This window comes from Calypte anna, chromosome 1, assembly GCF_003957555.1.
Source record: "Calypte anna isolate BGI_N300 chromosome 1, bCalAnn1_v1.p, whole genome shotgun sequence".
NCBI classification, from domain to species: domain Eukaryota; kingdom Metazoa; phylum Chordata; class Aves; order Apodiformes; family Trochilidae; genus Calypte; species Calypte anna.
Genome location: NC_044244.1, coordinates 69,465,825 through 69,483,772, shown reverse-complemented (window position 1 = coordinate 69,483,772; position 17,948 = coordinate 69,465,825). Strand labels below are relative to the sequence as shown.

The 17,948-nt window shown below is 39.1% G+C and overlaps 1 protein-coding gene across 1 annotated transcript in view; it reads right to left on the bottom strand.

Moving 5' to 3' along the window:
• Positions 1-17,948, bottom strand: part of TMTC2 (transmembrane O-mannosyltransferase targeting cadherins 2) — a 248,807-nt gene that overhangs the window by 93,333 nt on the left and 137,526 nt on the right. Inside the window, exon 3 of the mRNA XM_030456167.1 lies at positions 10,161-10,989. Within this exon, the coding sequence (XP_030312027.1) occupies positions 10,161-10,989 (829 nt within the window). The remainder of the gene's footprint in view (positions 1-10,160; positions 10,990-17,948) is intronic.

Sequence of the window (17,948 nt, the reverse complement as noted above, 5' to 3'; positions counted from 1 at the left end):
AAGGGAGAAAAAGAAGTCTAGCTAGTAGTTAATAATCGATTATTATCGATTAATCGATTCTCTTCCTATCCCCCTGCTACTAAGTATTCACAGATTAGAGATGCTGTTGGACTACACTCAAGGAAAAAAAAATAGTACCCTTGTTTCTAGTTCTCTATATACATAAAGGAAGAAGTCCGGGCTTTCTGGTATCCTGCTAAAGAAGCAGACATCCCACAGAGACCTGTGTTTCAGGGGAAATTACAGCACTACTGGAGGACTGCAAGAGAGATCACTGTCACTAGAGAATAAGTTCTGACTTTGAACTGAAGTGTAAACCACTTTCTTTCAGCTCTCCAACATATGTAGCATAACCAGACTGTTCTGCTTAGGTTGAACTACCTATGGCATGCTGAAACACTCCCAGGAACTATGCCTCTTGCCAGTGCAGCAGCATCACTCCTTTAAAGAGCCCTATGCTATTTTCAGAGAGTAATCTTTCTATTCAACTTTCAAACAATTCTACACAGCTCACCTGCTAGTCAGGGTTTCCCTTTTTAAGCTGAGAACCAGACTGAAAAACTATTTCCTATTTATTTGAAGAACCTGACACATCCTGTACATTTATTCTTTGAATTCTGACATTTTTGTTAGGAACAAAGACACCGAATCTATAACGTAATACCCTACATAACTTCTATGTGGCAATAACAGACCTAAATAGCCACATAAATGCCCATATTACTAATTATACTCATAATATATAATTACAACTTTGAGGATTTTATTTATATTAGATAATTTCATTATCAGGTAGTATTTCCCCAAACAGTACCTGTTACAAGCATTATTACCAATGGTAGGGAACATTTCACAACACTGACAAAAGGTATAATACCTTTACATTAATTTCTTCTTCAAAAATATCCAGACTTAAATATCTGATCCAACTTGAAACTAATAATATGTGTCAAGGATAATATCCATGCAACACATTGTCAAGAGATTAAGTACAAGGATGTTCTGGTAAAGTTGTTGGGAAGATTAAGGTTTAGTTGGTGCTATGTTTTTTTGACAACAACTACTAAAAAGTTGACTCCAAAGTACACTAAGAATCATTGTAATGACTACACAGCCTGATATTTATTTAGCAACTAGCTTAGTAGAGGCATTGTACTGACATAAATGTGGAGAGATTTTAATACAAAAACGAATCACAACTTTTAAAAAAATGATCCAGTGTCTAATGAAAATAGGTAGTACAAATTCCATTCCAGAAGAAAAGCAGAGAGTAAAGTCACTTGTTCAAAGGTAAAGAGCTCATTAGCAAACCTGAAACTCCTGAATACCCAACTCAAGATGCTGCTGTATCACTGCTATTTCTTAATAGTGATAATATGCAAAAATTTTATGCTTAATAATTGTTAGCCTTCAGTGTGCACTGAAATTACTTTCTCTCAAGCCTTGTTTTTCAAAAACAGCATTTTCCATTCACTGCCATGTTATTTAAGGCAGACCTTTACAAATTTTGTAGTGATTTTATTACTGAAGTTAAATGAACCAAAGGAGGAAGAAATAATTACTGTGCAGAGTGACATTTTGGGCTAGAGGCCCAAAGATGACTTAGAGTTTTACTGCCAAATTGCATATTAAAAAACAAATTTATGCACTAAAATATTGAAATGTTATCCCAAAATGCTCAAAGGATTTTTAAATGGCCATTGTGGTGTTTGTTGCAATACACACTAATCTATCTGGAGGGTGAAAAAGAATGTGGTGATCAACTATCAGTGTGCCAGAGCTACTGAAAACAAAGCTCTAAAGGTATTATAGGAGCTTTTTGTCAGCAAAATCTAAACTCTTAATAATAGCCATTTTTAAAGAACACCATACCATAAAATATTTCTTCTGCTTTTGACTCCAGTCACCACTAGTGGTACAAAAATATTAATAATAAAGGAAAATACTGGTTTATTACATCCTTCTTGTTTGAGGGAAATATGATATCTTTACCCAGCTTTCTATAAGGTATTATAACCACTTTTCTTTGTTGAAGCAAGATGATGAAGTAAGACTATTTTCACTGTCTTCTGAAGAAAGGGCCTCCTACTGACAGCTACTGTTATCAGAAAATCATTTTCTAAGAGTAGATAAGGATAATGGCAGCAAGCTATCAAATCAGATGGAAACAGCTTCTAGTATTTACTCCTACTGAATGCACAGAACTAGAGCTTGCAATCTTTAGAATGACAGGAGAGGATTTTTTTATTTTTTTTTTTTTTTTTTTTTTTTAACTCAGAGGAGCAGGTCTTGAGAGAGAACAAATTTGGGTACCTTTTTAACAAAAACAGCAACAAATTTATGTTAATGAAATAAAACTCACATTATTTCCTCTCCCCTACAGCAAATGCTTAAACCAGTTAATTTAGTAAATACATTTCGTTGATGCATTAGTAGTGGTAAAACAAAGAGGAAATTAATCAAAAGGACAACAGAATGCACTTTGGCTTTTAAAATTTAAAAAATCAAAGATTGTATTTTTATGTAGATCTAGACCAAAAGGCAAGTATTGTTCATCGCAGATGAGATTAAATAAGCTAAACTCCAAATTCAGCTTTAAGAATTCTGTCAGATTTTTTTACAAGATGGTAGATAGAATCATAGAATCATAGAATTGGCTGGGTTGGAAGGGACCTCAGAGATCATCGAGTCCAACCCTTGAACCACCGCTGCAGTTGCTAGACCATGGCACTGAGTGCCACATCCAGTCTCTTTTTAGATATCTCCAGGGACGGAGAATCCACTACTTCCCTGGGCAGCCCATTCCAATGTCTGATCACCCTCTCCGTAAAGAAATTCTTTCTAGTATCTAACCTAAACTTCCCCTGGCACAACTTGAGACCGTGCCCTCTTGTCTTGCTGAGAGTTGCCTGGGAGAAGAGACCAACCCCCCCCCTGGCTACACCCTCCTTTCAGGGAGTTACACAGAATCACAGAATCCTAGGGGTTGGAAGGGACCTCGAAAGATCACCTAGTCCAACCCCCCCTGCCAGAGCAGGGCCACCTAGAGTACATCACATAGGAACGTGTCCAGGCGGGTTTTGAATGTCTCCAGTGAAGGAGACTCCACGACCCCCCTGGGCAGCCTGTTCCAGGGCTCTGTCACCCTTACAGTAAAAAAATTTTTTCGAATATTCAACTTGAACCTCCTATGCTCCAATTTACACCCATTACCCCTTGTCCTATCACTGGTCACCACTGAGAAAAGCCTAACTCCATCTCCCTGACACTCACCCCTTACATATTTGAAAACATTGATGAGGTCACCCCTCAGTCTCCTTTTCTCCAAACTAAAGAGACCCAGCTCCCTCAGCCTTTCCTCATAAGGGAGATGTTCCACTCCCTTAATCATCTTAGTAGCTCTGCGCTGGACTCTTTCAAGCACTTCCCTGTCCTTCTTGAACTGAGGGGCCCAGAACTGGACACAATACTCCAGGTGCGGCCTCACCAATGCAGAATAGAGGGGGAGGAGAACCTCTCTTGACCTACTAACCACACCCTTTCTAATGCACCCCAGGATGCCATTGGCCAAGAAGGCCACAAGGGCACATTGCTGGCTCATGGTCATCTTCTTGTCAACCAGGACCCCCAGGTCTCTTTCACCTACACTGCTCCCCAGCAGGTCAGCCCCCAACCTATACTGGAACATCTTGTTGTTCTTCCCCAAATGCAAGACTCTACACTTCCCCTTGTTGAATTTCATCATGTTTCTCCCTGCCCAACTCTCCAGCCTGTCTAAGTCTCTCTGAATGGCAGCACAGCCCTCTGGTGTGTCAGCCACTCCTCCCAGCTTAGTGTCATCAGCATTGTAGAGAGTTGTAGAGAGTGATGAGGTCTCTCCTGAGCCGCCTCTTCTTTAGGCTGAACAACTCCAGCTCTCTCAGCCTCTCCTCATAGGGTCTGTGGTCGAGTCCTTTCACCAGCCTGGTTGCCCTCCTTTGGACCTGCTCCAGGACCTCAATCTCCTTCCTAAACTGGGGGGCCCAGAACTGGACACAGTACTCGAGGTGTGGCCTCACCAGCGCTGAGTACAGGGGCAGAAAAAAGATGTGGTGCTTCAGGAGATGATTTAGTGGTTAAGGTGATGTAGGACTGATGGATGTACTCCGTTATCTTGAAGGTCCTTTCCAAACACAGTGATTCTATGATTGTGTTACAAAACTAAAGAGTAAACTAATTACATGAAATTACATGTATGAAACTATGTACTATGTACATAGTATGTACAACTATGAAAGAAAAATGCAATTCCTATTTTTTTATGTCTGCTCCGATAAGCATATAGCTGCTCTGAGCGCTGTTGTTCAATGAAAATGCTTCACAGTCCAAACTTTATATTCTTATCTCAATGGTATAAGAATAATTAAAAGAAAAAATAATTACATAGAACAAACAGAAAAAAAGAGGAAAAAGGTAATTACCCATGAAATACCATGGAGTGAAACTGATCAAGGCTGAATGTTGTGCAAAAAAATACCCAGAGGTATTAAAAATTTTCTATGGGCAAAAATTTAGTGGAATGAGGCCACAATTCTGTTGCAAATAATAAAATAAAATAAAACAGGAAAAGGAACACTGTGGATCAGGAAAATATTTCAGTATTAGAATATCTTGTGAAAACATTAAGTAAAATCAAATGCTTCAGACATGGGAGTAAGAGGATGAGTGGAAAGATAGGAGAGTGACTTTGTATTAGTATGGAACAACTTCTATATTCTTCTCCGTCAACTGTCTTGATCTTACTGCTGCCCACTGAGAACAACAGAGTAATTGGTATAGTTCTTAGTAAGATGTTAAGAACAGGATTTTTAACTCAAAGAAGAACTGTAGAAGGTAATATTAAACCACTGAATTATTTTCCCAGACAGAATTTTTTTTTCCATATCAATCAACTATTAGAAATATCTCAGCAACTTGAGTCCAACAGTAGTTTACTTGAATCAACAAACTCAATTCCTTCTCCCCAACTTTGTCTTCATGTAAGAGATTATTAATTATTTTATTATCTAGGAATTCTCTTTTTTTCTCCTGCAAAACTGATTTAGGGAAGGACTGAAACATATATTACAGTCCCATTGACCTGCCCAACATGTGAACACACATTTCATTAACAGTAATACATAAGAGAATAAGAACAAACATCTGAGGCCCATGCAGAACTGGTGTCTGGTTCTTGCTGTAGGTTTCCTTGCAAGAAGAGTAGTTGCATATATAAATTTGGCAAGATTTGAATGCATGATTAAAGTTAAGCATCCTCTCGGTGTTGCGGGTCAACTAGTTCCACGAAGGATCATCAAAAGGAATGATCTTCAAAGCTTACTTAACAAACATCAGGAGACTAAAATTTCATTATTAAATCTGACCATGCAACTAATAACTCTGCTGCAGTCTGACAGTCTAAGCCTCTCTCTGTTATACTTTACTTATTTAATCGGTGTCTATAACAGTACAGCATATATATCTGAACATCAAAGATCATTATGATGTGGACTGTAAGGTACAAAATGTCCTGGAGGAAAAGAGTAGGGTTTTTGAAGCAAACTTTTGGTACTACAGAGAAACTAGAGCTAATAAAGCATAATGAGAACAATTATTTTGTGTATCATTATAATTTTTTCTTAAACACCTGGTAATCATCAGCACAGAATTACTCTGAATCTAATTGAAAAAGATGTGACAACTACCACCCATTTTTAACCTCTTCGTTTCTCTACACATTTTGGGGGGCTTCCTTTACTATAAAAGAACACTCAACTAATGTGACCTGTTTTATATCAGTCAGGCTGCTCATTAAGTTTGCTGCTCTTCTCCCTCCCTAGTTTTAAAACGTGTACACAGCCACTTCAGGATCCATAAACAACACTAAGCAATCTTGCCTGTTCTTCCCTCAAGTGATGACAAAGCCTCAGATCACCTTAAAGATACTTGAAAACTAGCCATAACCAAAAGGGCAGATGAGGAAGCCCAAGAACAGATGTGGCTAAGGCGTCCCAAGTCCTCATTAGAAATGCACTATCGAAGGGCACAGCAAGGCAGCCAGGAAAGGCAGCACATACAATGCAGTTCAGAGGTGGTGTCACCACCACCATCTACTCACTTACTTGACTCTCCCACGATGTATTTTGGGGTTTAAGAGATAATCCATGTGCTGTGCTTCTGAGCATTTTTTTCACATCGTCAGTTGCAGACATGAGCAGCCTGGAGAAATGTAAACTGTAGAAAGTCAGTGGCTGCCTGAGAAGGGCAGGGGTGAGTGAGTCTGACCTCACTGAATTGCAACTGTCTCAAAAGAGCAATTTTAAAATTAATAGCCCTGGCTAGGGTGGAGGAGCTGGCTGCCCAGAGCTGAGCAGGGGTGACCCCTCGGCATGTGAGAAGAGCTATCGGGCGGAGGCTATTCCTCTTCTGAGCACCAGCCTTCAGTGCTGGTACATCCCTCCAGGCACGCCTGAGCCACCTTGATTGTACTTGCAAAGTATCTGGCTAAGGGGGCTGGAGCAGAGCAAGGATGGCATCAGGAAGAAGATAAGAACTGATGAATGGGTAGAGACTGCTCCCCTTTCCTGAGGGCCAACCTTCAATGCTGGGACGCCCCTGGAGACACAACTATGTACCTGGTTAAGTGGCTGGAAGAGAGGAGGAATGGCTTCTGGAAGAAGGTAAGTACTGATGACTAGGTGGAGGACTACACCCCTCTGCTCTCCTCCAGGCAGCCTGCCTTCTAAGGACCCTGGCTGACTGACAGCTGCCCCTTGGGAACAAAAGGCACTCAAGGGTATATATGGCTGTCCATGCTCTGACTGTTTCATTGTCTTTTGACCCACCCCCATTTCTGCACCAGACCCTATCCAGGATCAGCACCATCCTGAAGAACCTCGCTGGACAGCTGGACCCCTGGTGGTGACTCTCTGTCTCTCATTCTTCCCACTTTCTTACCTTTATTTCTCCCCTCTTCTCTCTCATTCCTTCTTACAATTACTTAGCACTTTTTCTCTCTCTTTATTATATCTTCTTTTCCTTTCTACCTCTTTTGCCTGGCTCTACATTTTTGCCTGTGTCAATTGTCAAATAAAATCTGCTTGCACTCGACCATTTTCTATGTTGGACTTTGTTTCGCGTATCCAAAACAAAAATAAATTTTAATGTTACCTCAGACCATAACAAGGGGCTTTCTCATCTGAGGCAGAACTCAACTTCTCTGCCTGCAAGGTGGCCATGATCAGGGCCAGAAGAAAGTCCTGGAAAGACTGCCTGTTTCTTCACTGAGGACTGAACATAGAGAAAGAAGCTGCTGGAGAACTTTGCCTGAAAGGCCCACAGCAGCAGAGGAGATTATATTCTTACACTTACTACAATACCTGATTATAAACCATCACTGTGTGAGACAACTCCATTTAGGAAGCAGTTCACTTGCATTAGTACACAAATGCACCTGCACTAATAGCTTGCTCCTCAAATGATCTCACTCGTACAGCACATCAGCTCAACGTTGTTGCAAAGCATCCAGCCACACAGTGATTTTCCATCCTGGCTAGGCCAGAATACAGATGGACCCATACAAAACAGATCACCTCCTTCCTTTAGAAAAACTGATCTTCGTGGATTTCTACTTCTTTTTCAGTACTCACATGGTGAATTTTTCAAGGGACCTCTCTTTGCCTTTTAGCCTAGGACGGAAGTTCTTATTCCAAAGCATTTTGCAGCATAAGAGAGAAAAAGCAGAACCATCAGGTAGAATTATACCACCGCTCAAACATGATCAGAAATAAGAATATGTGCATGAGAAGAAGTGGCTGACACTTGAGGAAAACAGAAATTAAGAGTGTCAGCCTCTTCCTAATGGCCTAAAAGGAAGGAAAACACTTCACTTTACCATTTGACTGAGCAGTCCATTGTCTCACGTCTGAATAGCCTATTTATCACTAGCATTCATAAAAGTAAAAAAAAAAAGAGAGGCAAACAAAAATAAATTGTTTTTCTTACGTCAACCTCATTTAATTACTGAAGAGTAGTTTGAATTGTTGATCTCCTAATGCTTTGGTGGGATTGGCAGTCAGTCTAGTACAGTCAGGCTCGCCTGATTGTATGAGAAATAGAAAATAAAATTAGCATAGTCAAAGCCAGGGATAATCTAGGAAGTATGTGTACAATACTGAATAGAATTGGGTGACGGGTCACTTTAGCATGGAGTTTCTTATACACAGCCTCGTTCCTGTGTGTGGGGGCTAGTAAATATTCAGCAGAAGAGGACATTTTAAGGAGATTTACAGTCAGCTCAGTCATGTCTATGTCACCACAGTGACATACTGTCTTTCCTTTAGTATATCTATCAAGAAACTTAATGTCAGCTTATATGGCAAGAATCCAGACAATCATATACACATAAGACTGTGCATACTGAGATATGTGTGATGAAAATAGCTCCCCTCCAGGGAGCATAATATCCAGTAGTCAAATTTCCAGAAAACACCGCAGCCAATCCTACTATAACATACTAGACTACTTTTGGTTTTTTTAATTATTATTATTTTTAATCACAAAAACTCTCTCAAAGCAAGCAGACAACTATTAGCACAGTCTGGGATATCCGGGGATCTCCACCAAGAACAAAAAAGGAGCATATATTAACTATTAATCAAGTGAATGCATATTCTCTCCTTTTCAAGGACTGACAACTTTGCAATGCAAGCTTCGTATCATCACTAAACTGGTAAATCTCACAGTATCATATAATCAGTCTGGTATGGTGCCTTGCTGTTCAGTTAGCTCACCTTACTTCTTGCACTCCTACACTGGTTGCTTTTTTTTAAGTGAAAGATTTCGGATATGCTTGTTTAGAGTTAATAAAAAGTCACTTACTAAAGCAACAAGTTAAATAATTTCACCTAGGGTGACAAAGAATACGAAGATTTACAAAATGAGGTTGATGATTGACAAGCTGCTACAATGCTGCTTTGCAGGACATAACAAATCTGCTTTTTGACTCCCTACCAATTACTGTAACACCTACAAGTGCCTCTTACTATCACATCTTTTAGACTATGGCATGACACAACTGTCTAACCAAGAAGCACACCTCTGTCAGCAGATGACTTCACATCATACAACAGGCTTCTGAGCAGAGAACTGGAAAAACTCAAGTGCAACATTTTGAAGCACTGTCAAATTTTTCTTTCATAGAAAAACAAAGCAGTCAAGTCATCCCTTCTCCCTTTTGATGAATTGTGAATGAGGAAGGCTTAGTCAATCACTACACTGCACTCACAGGTGGTATGGTGACTCATAAAAACTTGCTCATGTGCCAAAAGCAGTACAGCCAGGCAGCATGGAGTTCAGGATCCCAGCTGGATCTGCCCTATAAAATGAAACCACAGAGTCACTGCTAAACATTGTTACTGATCCCTAAACTACCAGTCTGGATGTTGTTTACACTAGCTGTAGTCGCATTTCATTACAGAAAAGATACAACCTTTGATAGAAGTAGCTGGCCAGTGTTACAAATACCTGACATTTATACATTAACAGGAAGGCATAAATATTTGATAATAATTCTTTATAGGACCTGTATGCAGAAAGAACTACAGTCATTTCCTCGGCTGAATAATATGACCTCATTTCCTCGTTTTTATTATGTAGTATTGACGTTATTTGCATCAGATGAAATAAAAAAATAGCACCTCCCTGACGCTGTCCTTTACTATTTCATGTATTTTGTAGTCCTAAAGAACAGAGCATTTGGTGAACATCTGAAAAACCTTCATTAGGGTGATAGATACCAGACTCCAACGGAGAATTACCAGGGTGCAGCCTGCAATATTAATAACAAAGCTTTAATTCCAAGATCAATGGAACAATGAACAATGGATCAATCCAGAACTAAGATGAATGAAAAAGAAAAGTATCCTCTTACCTCTGGGTCTCATTTTCTCCATGTTAATGCCAAACCTGCAACACACCTCATCAAAACACAGTCCTGCTTTTCCTGATTTTCTACTACCATGCATACTACTGCAACATTAGGACATTTCCTATCCTCTTTGGATATAGTTGATAAAATCAGATGCTTCAGAGACAAACAGATAGCAACAAATATAAAAATCACTATATAGAGCAAAAATTACCTTTAGCAGGGTTTACTTTTATCCCTGACCTATAAAGCATCTCCTCATTCTGCCAGTCCCCATTTCTGACAACAGTCTTGAGTCCATAGAAAAAAATTAATGCAGCAGTGGAACAAAAAACCAAGTTCTTCAGAAAGCGCTTTTGGGCTTTGACATAAAGGGCCCTGACACCTACTGTAACCAGCAGGCAGAAGCCCATACTAGGAACATACAGCACACGCTCTGCTATTACAAAGCCAACATAGAAAAATAGGTTTGTGGCAGGAACAAAGGGCACTATTAACAAAGACAGAGACAGAATGACAATGTTCTCAGTTGAAGGAAGCTGCAGTTTCTGCATTTCATGCTTTTTTATACCATTCTCTTCTTTTGATGCAAAGGTTGACTTCACCACCAGCGTTTTATACTCCATCTCTGAGTGGCAGCTATGGCCATTAGCATTCTGCTTGCCATTCATTACAGTTTTCCCATTGCATTCTCTCTCACTGCTGGAGCCCTTCAAGCTGAAGTTGGCAAGGAGGAGAAGTCCGGCATAGAACACCACAGTGTGTAGATTCCTCCAGTCGCTGACTGCTTTCAGAAGAGGCACAGCATCCATAGACCAGTCAAAGCTGAGGGTATCTGGGCACAGCAACAGCCAGAGGTTCTTGGTTGGCAGGTAAAAGAAGGTCAGAGTACGTGTGAGAAAACTGTCCGAGTCAGCTGCTGGGTTGTCAGAATTGGAAAAGCTTGGGGGCTTGTTGCCCATCCAGTATAAGCGGACACCCAACAGTAGAGTTCCCCAGGAGGTCAATAAACCAATGCTTAAGAAGAGGGTCAAATTCTTTCTCTGGAAATAAAATTAAAAAAAAAAAAAAAAAGTTATCAGGATAAATCAACACCAGATGTTTAATTCTCTAAGTCATAAATGAAAGGAACTGAGAAATACCTGATACAACTTTTTTTTTGTAATGGAACAAGCACTATAGATCTCATTCTCTGACAAAATGTCTGAGGTACGCTGCTGACCAATGATTAAAAGCACAGCTTCTTTCATTCAAGCTGTACCAAGCTGGCATCAGTGTCAAGTCTTTAGAGATGTCAGGGTTGTCAGTCCTTGCTTAAGATTTAGTGTGTAACTCTTTGAAAGCAATCTTTTTTCTAGGGGAATTTATAAAACCTTACAATGGTTCCTACAGAAACTCCCAAATCCTTTGGTGGCCTGGCAGCAGCCAAAACACCACTTTGCCATAACCAGATTTAAAGAACGTTCTGGTTCCCTTTTTCCTAATGAAAGTTTCTCCAAGGCATTTCACTGAGAACTAAACAAACTTTCTAGGAAGTCAAGAGAGGAAAACAGGCACAGATTCCATGTTTAGGCCTCCCAGCTCTTACCCATTACTTACAATAACCATTTTGAGCCTTCTCGATCTGCTTACTACTGAAAACCCCACTTCATCTTGCAACTCACACCCAAACAGCAGACTGTTAGTGAGCTTTTTTTCTTCAAGCACACCACATCAAGTTGGTGCTCTAAAACCTTTCACATCTTCCTTCTATCTAAATAACACTACATGAAGCACACAGCTGCCTCCACCTATCCATATCATAATGCTAGCACCTCAAAGAGCCTCCACTTATAGAGTAACTCAATATTTGCCAGCTGGAGCTGCCCCTGGGTTCCCCTCTTCCCATCCTAAAGCACTCACTATTTCAAATGCTTGCAGAAACACACCACTTCTGCCTAAATGAGAAGCATGAAACAAGACATTCTCACCTATTTCTAGGACTGATGAGTTTAAGTTCTGCACTCAGCTACATGGGGGCCCTAAATGAAAGCTGTTTTAGATTACTCTCTCTTTACAGAAGAATCCATAAAAGCTAAAAGATGTGTATTTTTATATTACATTTCAGATGTCTTTTGTAATAAACGAAAAACTATTTGTCAAATAGCTTCAGATACAGCATAAGCACTTTGGTAATTTTTCTAGTATTACAAAGAATTATTTGTCAATAGCTTTTCCTTTTATTAGAAGTGTTTCTTTCATCTCACACTACACATTCCTGGGATGGTTACTCAGTGTTTCCTCAGTTATTTAGAGGCAGGACCTCACACTGGAATGTTTTATCTTATTTCTTTTAAATAGGTCATTTTTCTCCTTTTTGGTGGCGCTCTAGACTTGACATCATGAAATACAGATGATTATGCTGCTCCATTTAAGGTCAATTATTAATAGTTTCCGACCATCAGGTTACTTATGTTCCACTAACAAGACATGGTCTAGTCATCATAATTTATCCTCTTGTCTTGTGAAGAAATTTATTCCTTTTCACATTTCTATACAGCTTCTCCTTGGGAAGTTTTAAAAATTTAAATGCAGTCAGATTAATTCACACAGTTTCAGGCAATATGGAAGAATTCATGGAAGCAAACTTCCTTCCTTCAAACATGCACACAAACTACTTTCAAATATTAAATGTGACCTGTTCAGTTCTTTTCTATAGACCTTTTCTAGGTCTTTTCTATAGACTTTTCTGCAGTCTCTTAAGAGGAGGCTGCTCAAAGAAAAGAGGCTGGGAAGCCGAAGATGGTGCTTTGTTCCTTTGCTTATTTGTTTTAAATACATATTCAGAGCAGGTCTTTGCTGGAAGACTATATACCAGTCAAAAGATTAAGACATACTAAATATTAAGCAAGTGAAACTTGATTGACAAAAATGAGCTTTTATGGATTGTTTAGACTGCCTTGGTATTTCATTAATACTTAACAACTGGAAGAAAATTTTTCTTTTCTGAAGATCTAGCAAATGTACTTTTCAATTAAATGCTGAGAAAGTTCACCATACAAACTTCATCAACAAAACCATGCTTGAGCAGATACACCATTCCCCATGGATAATACTGAAAACTGCTAAAAACTTTCAGATCTTCTTCATATATCATAAAACCACAACAATTAAAAGCTTGCCTCTTGCAGGTCCTAGCCCTACAAATACAAACAATCTGTACCTCAGAGCAAAACCATCCTCACTGCTAGAGTAACAATGTGCACCATCCTTTATAAGTTTAAATTTAAGATTTGTAAGGTCTGGATCCTAACACTTCTTTGTTCTACAAAGAACACAACATATCTACATGTAGTATTGTGTTTCATGCTTTAATAAAACTTGTTTTCTTTTTTTTTTTCCATCAAGAAAAATTTTACACCACTGTCAAATTAAGTATCTAATTAATTAAGATACTTAAGTATCTTAATACTTAATACTTAAGTATCAAATTAATTATCTAAGCATTCACCCATGGAGCTCAGAGCTATCCAAGTAGGTGGTTTGCCATACCAGCATATCTATTTATAATGCTCTAAAATACTCTAAATTAACTAGAGGAGTTTTGATGGATTCTTTAGTTTAATTAGCTGACTGTAGGAGTGGAGTCCAAATATCCTCCTGCTGCCTCAGACACAAATGGTTTTCATGCTTCCTCAGAAACTGTTCTAGATCTGAATCTTCTCAAAAGCCAGTGGCTTTACATATACATGGTAACTACAGCTACCAGTAACCTGTGTAATACTGTGACTTTTCAGATTTCAGAGGGGATCCTCTGGACTCAGTCTCCCAGTCTAAACTAAAACTGCCCCTAACACTTAAACTTCAGTTATAAATATTTAAAGTAGGATGCTTTTTTTTTTTTTTTTTTTTTAGATAGTGCTGGCTCAGAAGAGGAATGACAAAGTCAACCCTCTTTTCTTCTCTCTCAACAGTCGTGACTTTTGCACAGCTTTTATCCCTCTGTACTAATATAGTCAGAGATAATTAGAAAGGTTTAGCTCACATTTTGGCTTTACTGTCTTCCAGACCTTGTCCAGCAAACCAAAGGGAAAACAAACAAACCAAAACAAGCGGGTTGCAGCAATTTATTAACATTTATAAATAATAATCAGTTCCCCAGTAGATTTTGGCCTGCAAAAACAGTTTTCAAAATTAACTCAGACAAGCACTTTCACTAGCAACTCTTCTGAGCCTCCTGACAGCTTGTGCTCCTCTTGACTGTGTACATTTAGTGTAGCTCAGCAGCAGGAAGAGATCCTCTGTAATGCTTGGCAGAAAGGATTTGGATTACTATGCTCATGAGTCCTAATGCAGCCCATCTGCCATATGTTTTGACACTCCCATAAATCCCCTAACCTTTCATAAGCAGTCATTTTCATCTGGGGAAAAAGTGAGCACTGATTTAGATCAGATTTAACATTGCTCCTGCCTGCTAACAGTCAAGTACCACCACTGCAATTTTAGTGTTTGTGACTACAGAAACCTTTTTCATCTCCCTACCAAAATCCATCTGCATGACCCACCCACATTGCACATTTCCCTTGCATTATATCCCAATTCCTCACTCCATTATACTGCTCTTTAATAGGGCACTAGAGCAGATGTCTCTATTGGGCAGTCTCTGCCAAAGTTCAGTCATCATCTAAGCAGTACCCAAAGCTTTTCCAAAATACAAAATACTTTTAACCTCACCTTATCCATTTCACAAAGAAGCACTGGATATGACACATGATTGACACAGTCCAGATAACAAAATCACCAGGGGTAATCACACAAAAAAGAAAACACAGAAAAGAAAATGGTTAAGCCACCAGGCATGATGCATAGGATTTTCTTTTCCAACCCAGAGCTCCTTGAAAATATGTTGCCTTGAGACCTGGGGCTTCCTAAAGCAGCAAAAATGCTGCAAACTCACCAGATAGACAGTATCTTGTTTCCACCATAGGCAGAGGTTCCTGGATCACAGCTTAGCCAAGTTTGAGCTGAACCAGTGTTCAAAATCTATCCCCATCAGGGACAAAGCTATTTGCCACAAGCCCTGCTGGGTTGTAGTATTGAGCTGCTGCTCCCTCTTCACCTGCCCCATTTTTTTCTGCCTAGATGAACCACTAAACAGTGTTCACACACATACATTAGTGATACAACAACAGCTGGCCTGAAGGTCTGTTTATCCTCTGAGTTTGAGCTGTCAATATCTTACTCAATATTGTGCCCAACTGTAGCTATCAAATGACATTTACTTCTAGTGTTACGAAACCACACAATTCTTCCCCAACAGAGAAGTCACTGTCTTAATAAAACAGCTGACAACTACATATGTACATATTTTTATTGTCAATAGCAAGTAGCCCAAGCTAAGCACTTTTTATTGCTGTTGACTTGCCTTACTAAAATTTCAACTGTTATAATCACTGTCATTTAAAAACCGCCCAAGCCTTCATCAAAAATCTTTTATTTTTAATACAAATCTTTAAATTAAAAAGCAAACAAGCCTCAAACAACATAATGCCCCCCTCCAAAAAGAATAACAACCCCCCCCAAAAAAAACCCCAAACTCGTAAGGTCTCCAGAGAAAAAGATAAACTGCATTAAGAGTAGAAAATGCATTAATGATGAGGTAGTACAAGAGCAGAAAGGACCACATTATCTTGATAAATGTGTGAGTACAGTTGACACAAAAGAAGGCTCACTCTAAGGATAAGTCTACCCAGCAAAATACAGTATGATGATGGTGATGCCATGGATATCTAAACAGGGTTATTTGCAGCAGCAAGAACTTAGCACATGAGTTAGAAGCCCACTGGGACCAAAAGACAATTCTGAACTGCTAGACTGCTCCAGAATGCTGCTCAGCACCGCTGTTACCAGAGCTCAGGCTGACAGGTCCAACAGTCATACCCTCGTTTTATTTAATAAGAGTCATCTTATTTAAAAGGTTTTGCAGTGACGGAAGGGTGCAGCACTTTCAGCACTAGCCAAAATTCTGAAAGCTCACTCGGAAGACAGAACTGGAATTCAATATCATCTTGAAAAAACAGAGAAATGTTTAGTAAAATAATCTCATATAAAAGACTCCTTAAAGCCACACAAGTATGAGGCTTATTATAACTAGTTGGCTTATCTTCAGAGAAGCATCAGGGATTATCATCACAAGCAACTCTCCTAAACCACTGCTAAAAAGGTAAACATTGCACTGAGAATACAGATGAAAGCCTACCCTTTATGAGATGTGAAGTAATCCTTCCAGTCTCTTTAATACCAATAAACCCTAAAAGCGTCTTGTTCCAGCACAAAGGTTCACAGAAATAAGTGAAGGAATAGGACAGAGGTCAGAAGAGTGGAATGAGACTCATAAGTGATCTAGAAAACATGTTCCAGGAGGAAAAAACGAAGAACACAAGCTGTTTAGACATAACAGCTGCTTTCTAGTACCTAAATGACTGCTAAAATCTATTATATATACATGTGTCTGAAGGAATAGAAAAATAATCTTCACTTCAAGAAAGATTCAGATTAGTTATCAGGAGATTCTTTCCCTTGCTCAGTGGAGGGATGCACTGGAAAAATTAACAGTGAGGTTGGCTCTACGGCTTTCTGTTGCTTGTAAGAATAGATTAAATGTGTAACTTACAAGAAAGATAGAGCTATTGTCAGTCTTATTTTAGAGACAGTACCATGCACTGTATGACCTCATGAGGTAACTTCTAGGCATTACCTCCTGTGACTACCGTAAGGGTATCATCAGCACTCCTACTGAAAAAAAGCTGACTTTTTTTCCCAGGAACATTTTCTCTTTGTGATCTTCAGAAGTATAACCCATCCATGCTCTGGTCATTTCTACATGAAGTTCCAGAGTTTCCTGCAATCCTCTTCTCTCAACCTTTGCTTCACTTCCCCCCAGCTCAGGCAAAATGTTAGTTACGATGATCCTCACATTTTGTTCCCTCAGTCACATCAGCATCTTCCAAATGTTTCTAAAATCTACCTCATACAAAGTAACATTTTTTACTCACCAATTGTTGTAAGTGCAAATTTTCTTCAACAAAAAAAACCCCAAAACAAACAGTTATGTATGCTGATGGTTGCAGTCTTCATTCTTCAATTTAAAGGTTCCTGCCACCCACCTCTGCCTTTAAGACACTACATCATCCTACAGCACATTTCTTAAAACTTGTGTATGAATGCTTCTGCAAAGTTTAACAATAAAAACAAACAACTAAAACCCCACCCAAACAACAACAAAGTCTGCAAAGATTAATAAAAAGAAAATCTGGGAGAGTCAATGAATTATTTTTAAGCTGGTCATCATAATGTAAAAACTACATTTTTTTTTCTTACTACATTTCATCTTCAGTCCCCTTGTCTTCCCCATAAGCATTCTTGACTCCCAGGTATACACATCCATGATGTTGCAAGAAAAAAATGCCAAAACACACAAAAAGACAGATCTTTTGTGTTGAAATTTTTAGTGCAACATCAAAAACTATAAATATTTGTTTCTGTTTTCTATACAAATAATAATTCAAGTTTTCTGGTTGGTAGAATGGTGCCAGTAACATCAGCATTTACACAAGCAAATGGCCACATTTCAAACTCACCCAGCCACAATGGTAACAGCAACATTGACTCAGAAAGTCAGCACTATATATACCCTGTAGCTTACGGATAATAAAAAAGACATAAAAAAAAGGAGAAAAATAAACAACCAAACTAAGACTGCAAAAAAAGCTAACAGCATACAAATCAGCCAGAAAATATGCTTGACGTTTTTCAAACCTTTTTATTGCCAACATGTTGAGAAACCCAGCTAGCACACACAACCACACAACATGACAAAGCATTTCACAGAAGTTCAAAGGGAACCACCAAGGGAAAATCCCAGCTGTGTAAAACAGCACCAATTTGCCTCTGCTTCTTGGGCTACAAGAAACCAGGACTGTCCCAAAGATGCAAGCACAGCCCAGGCAGGCAGCACAGCTCA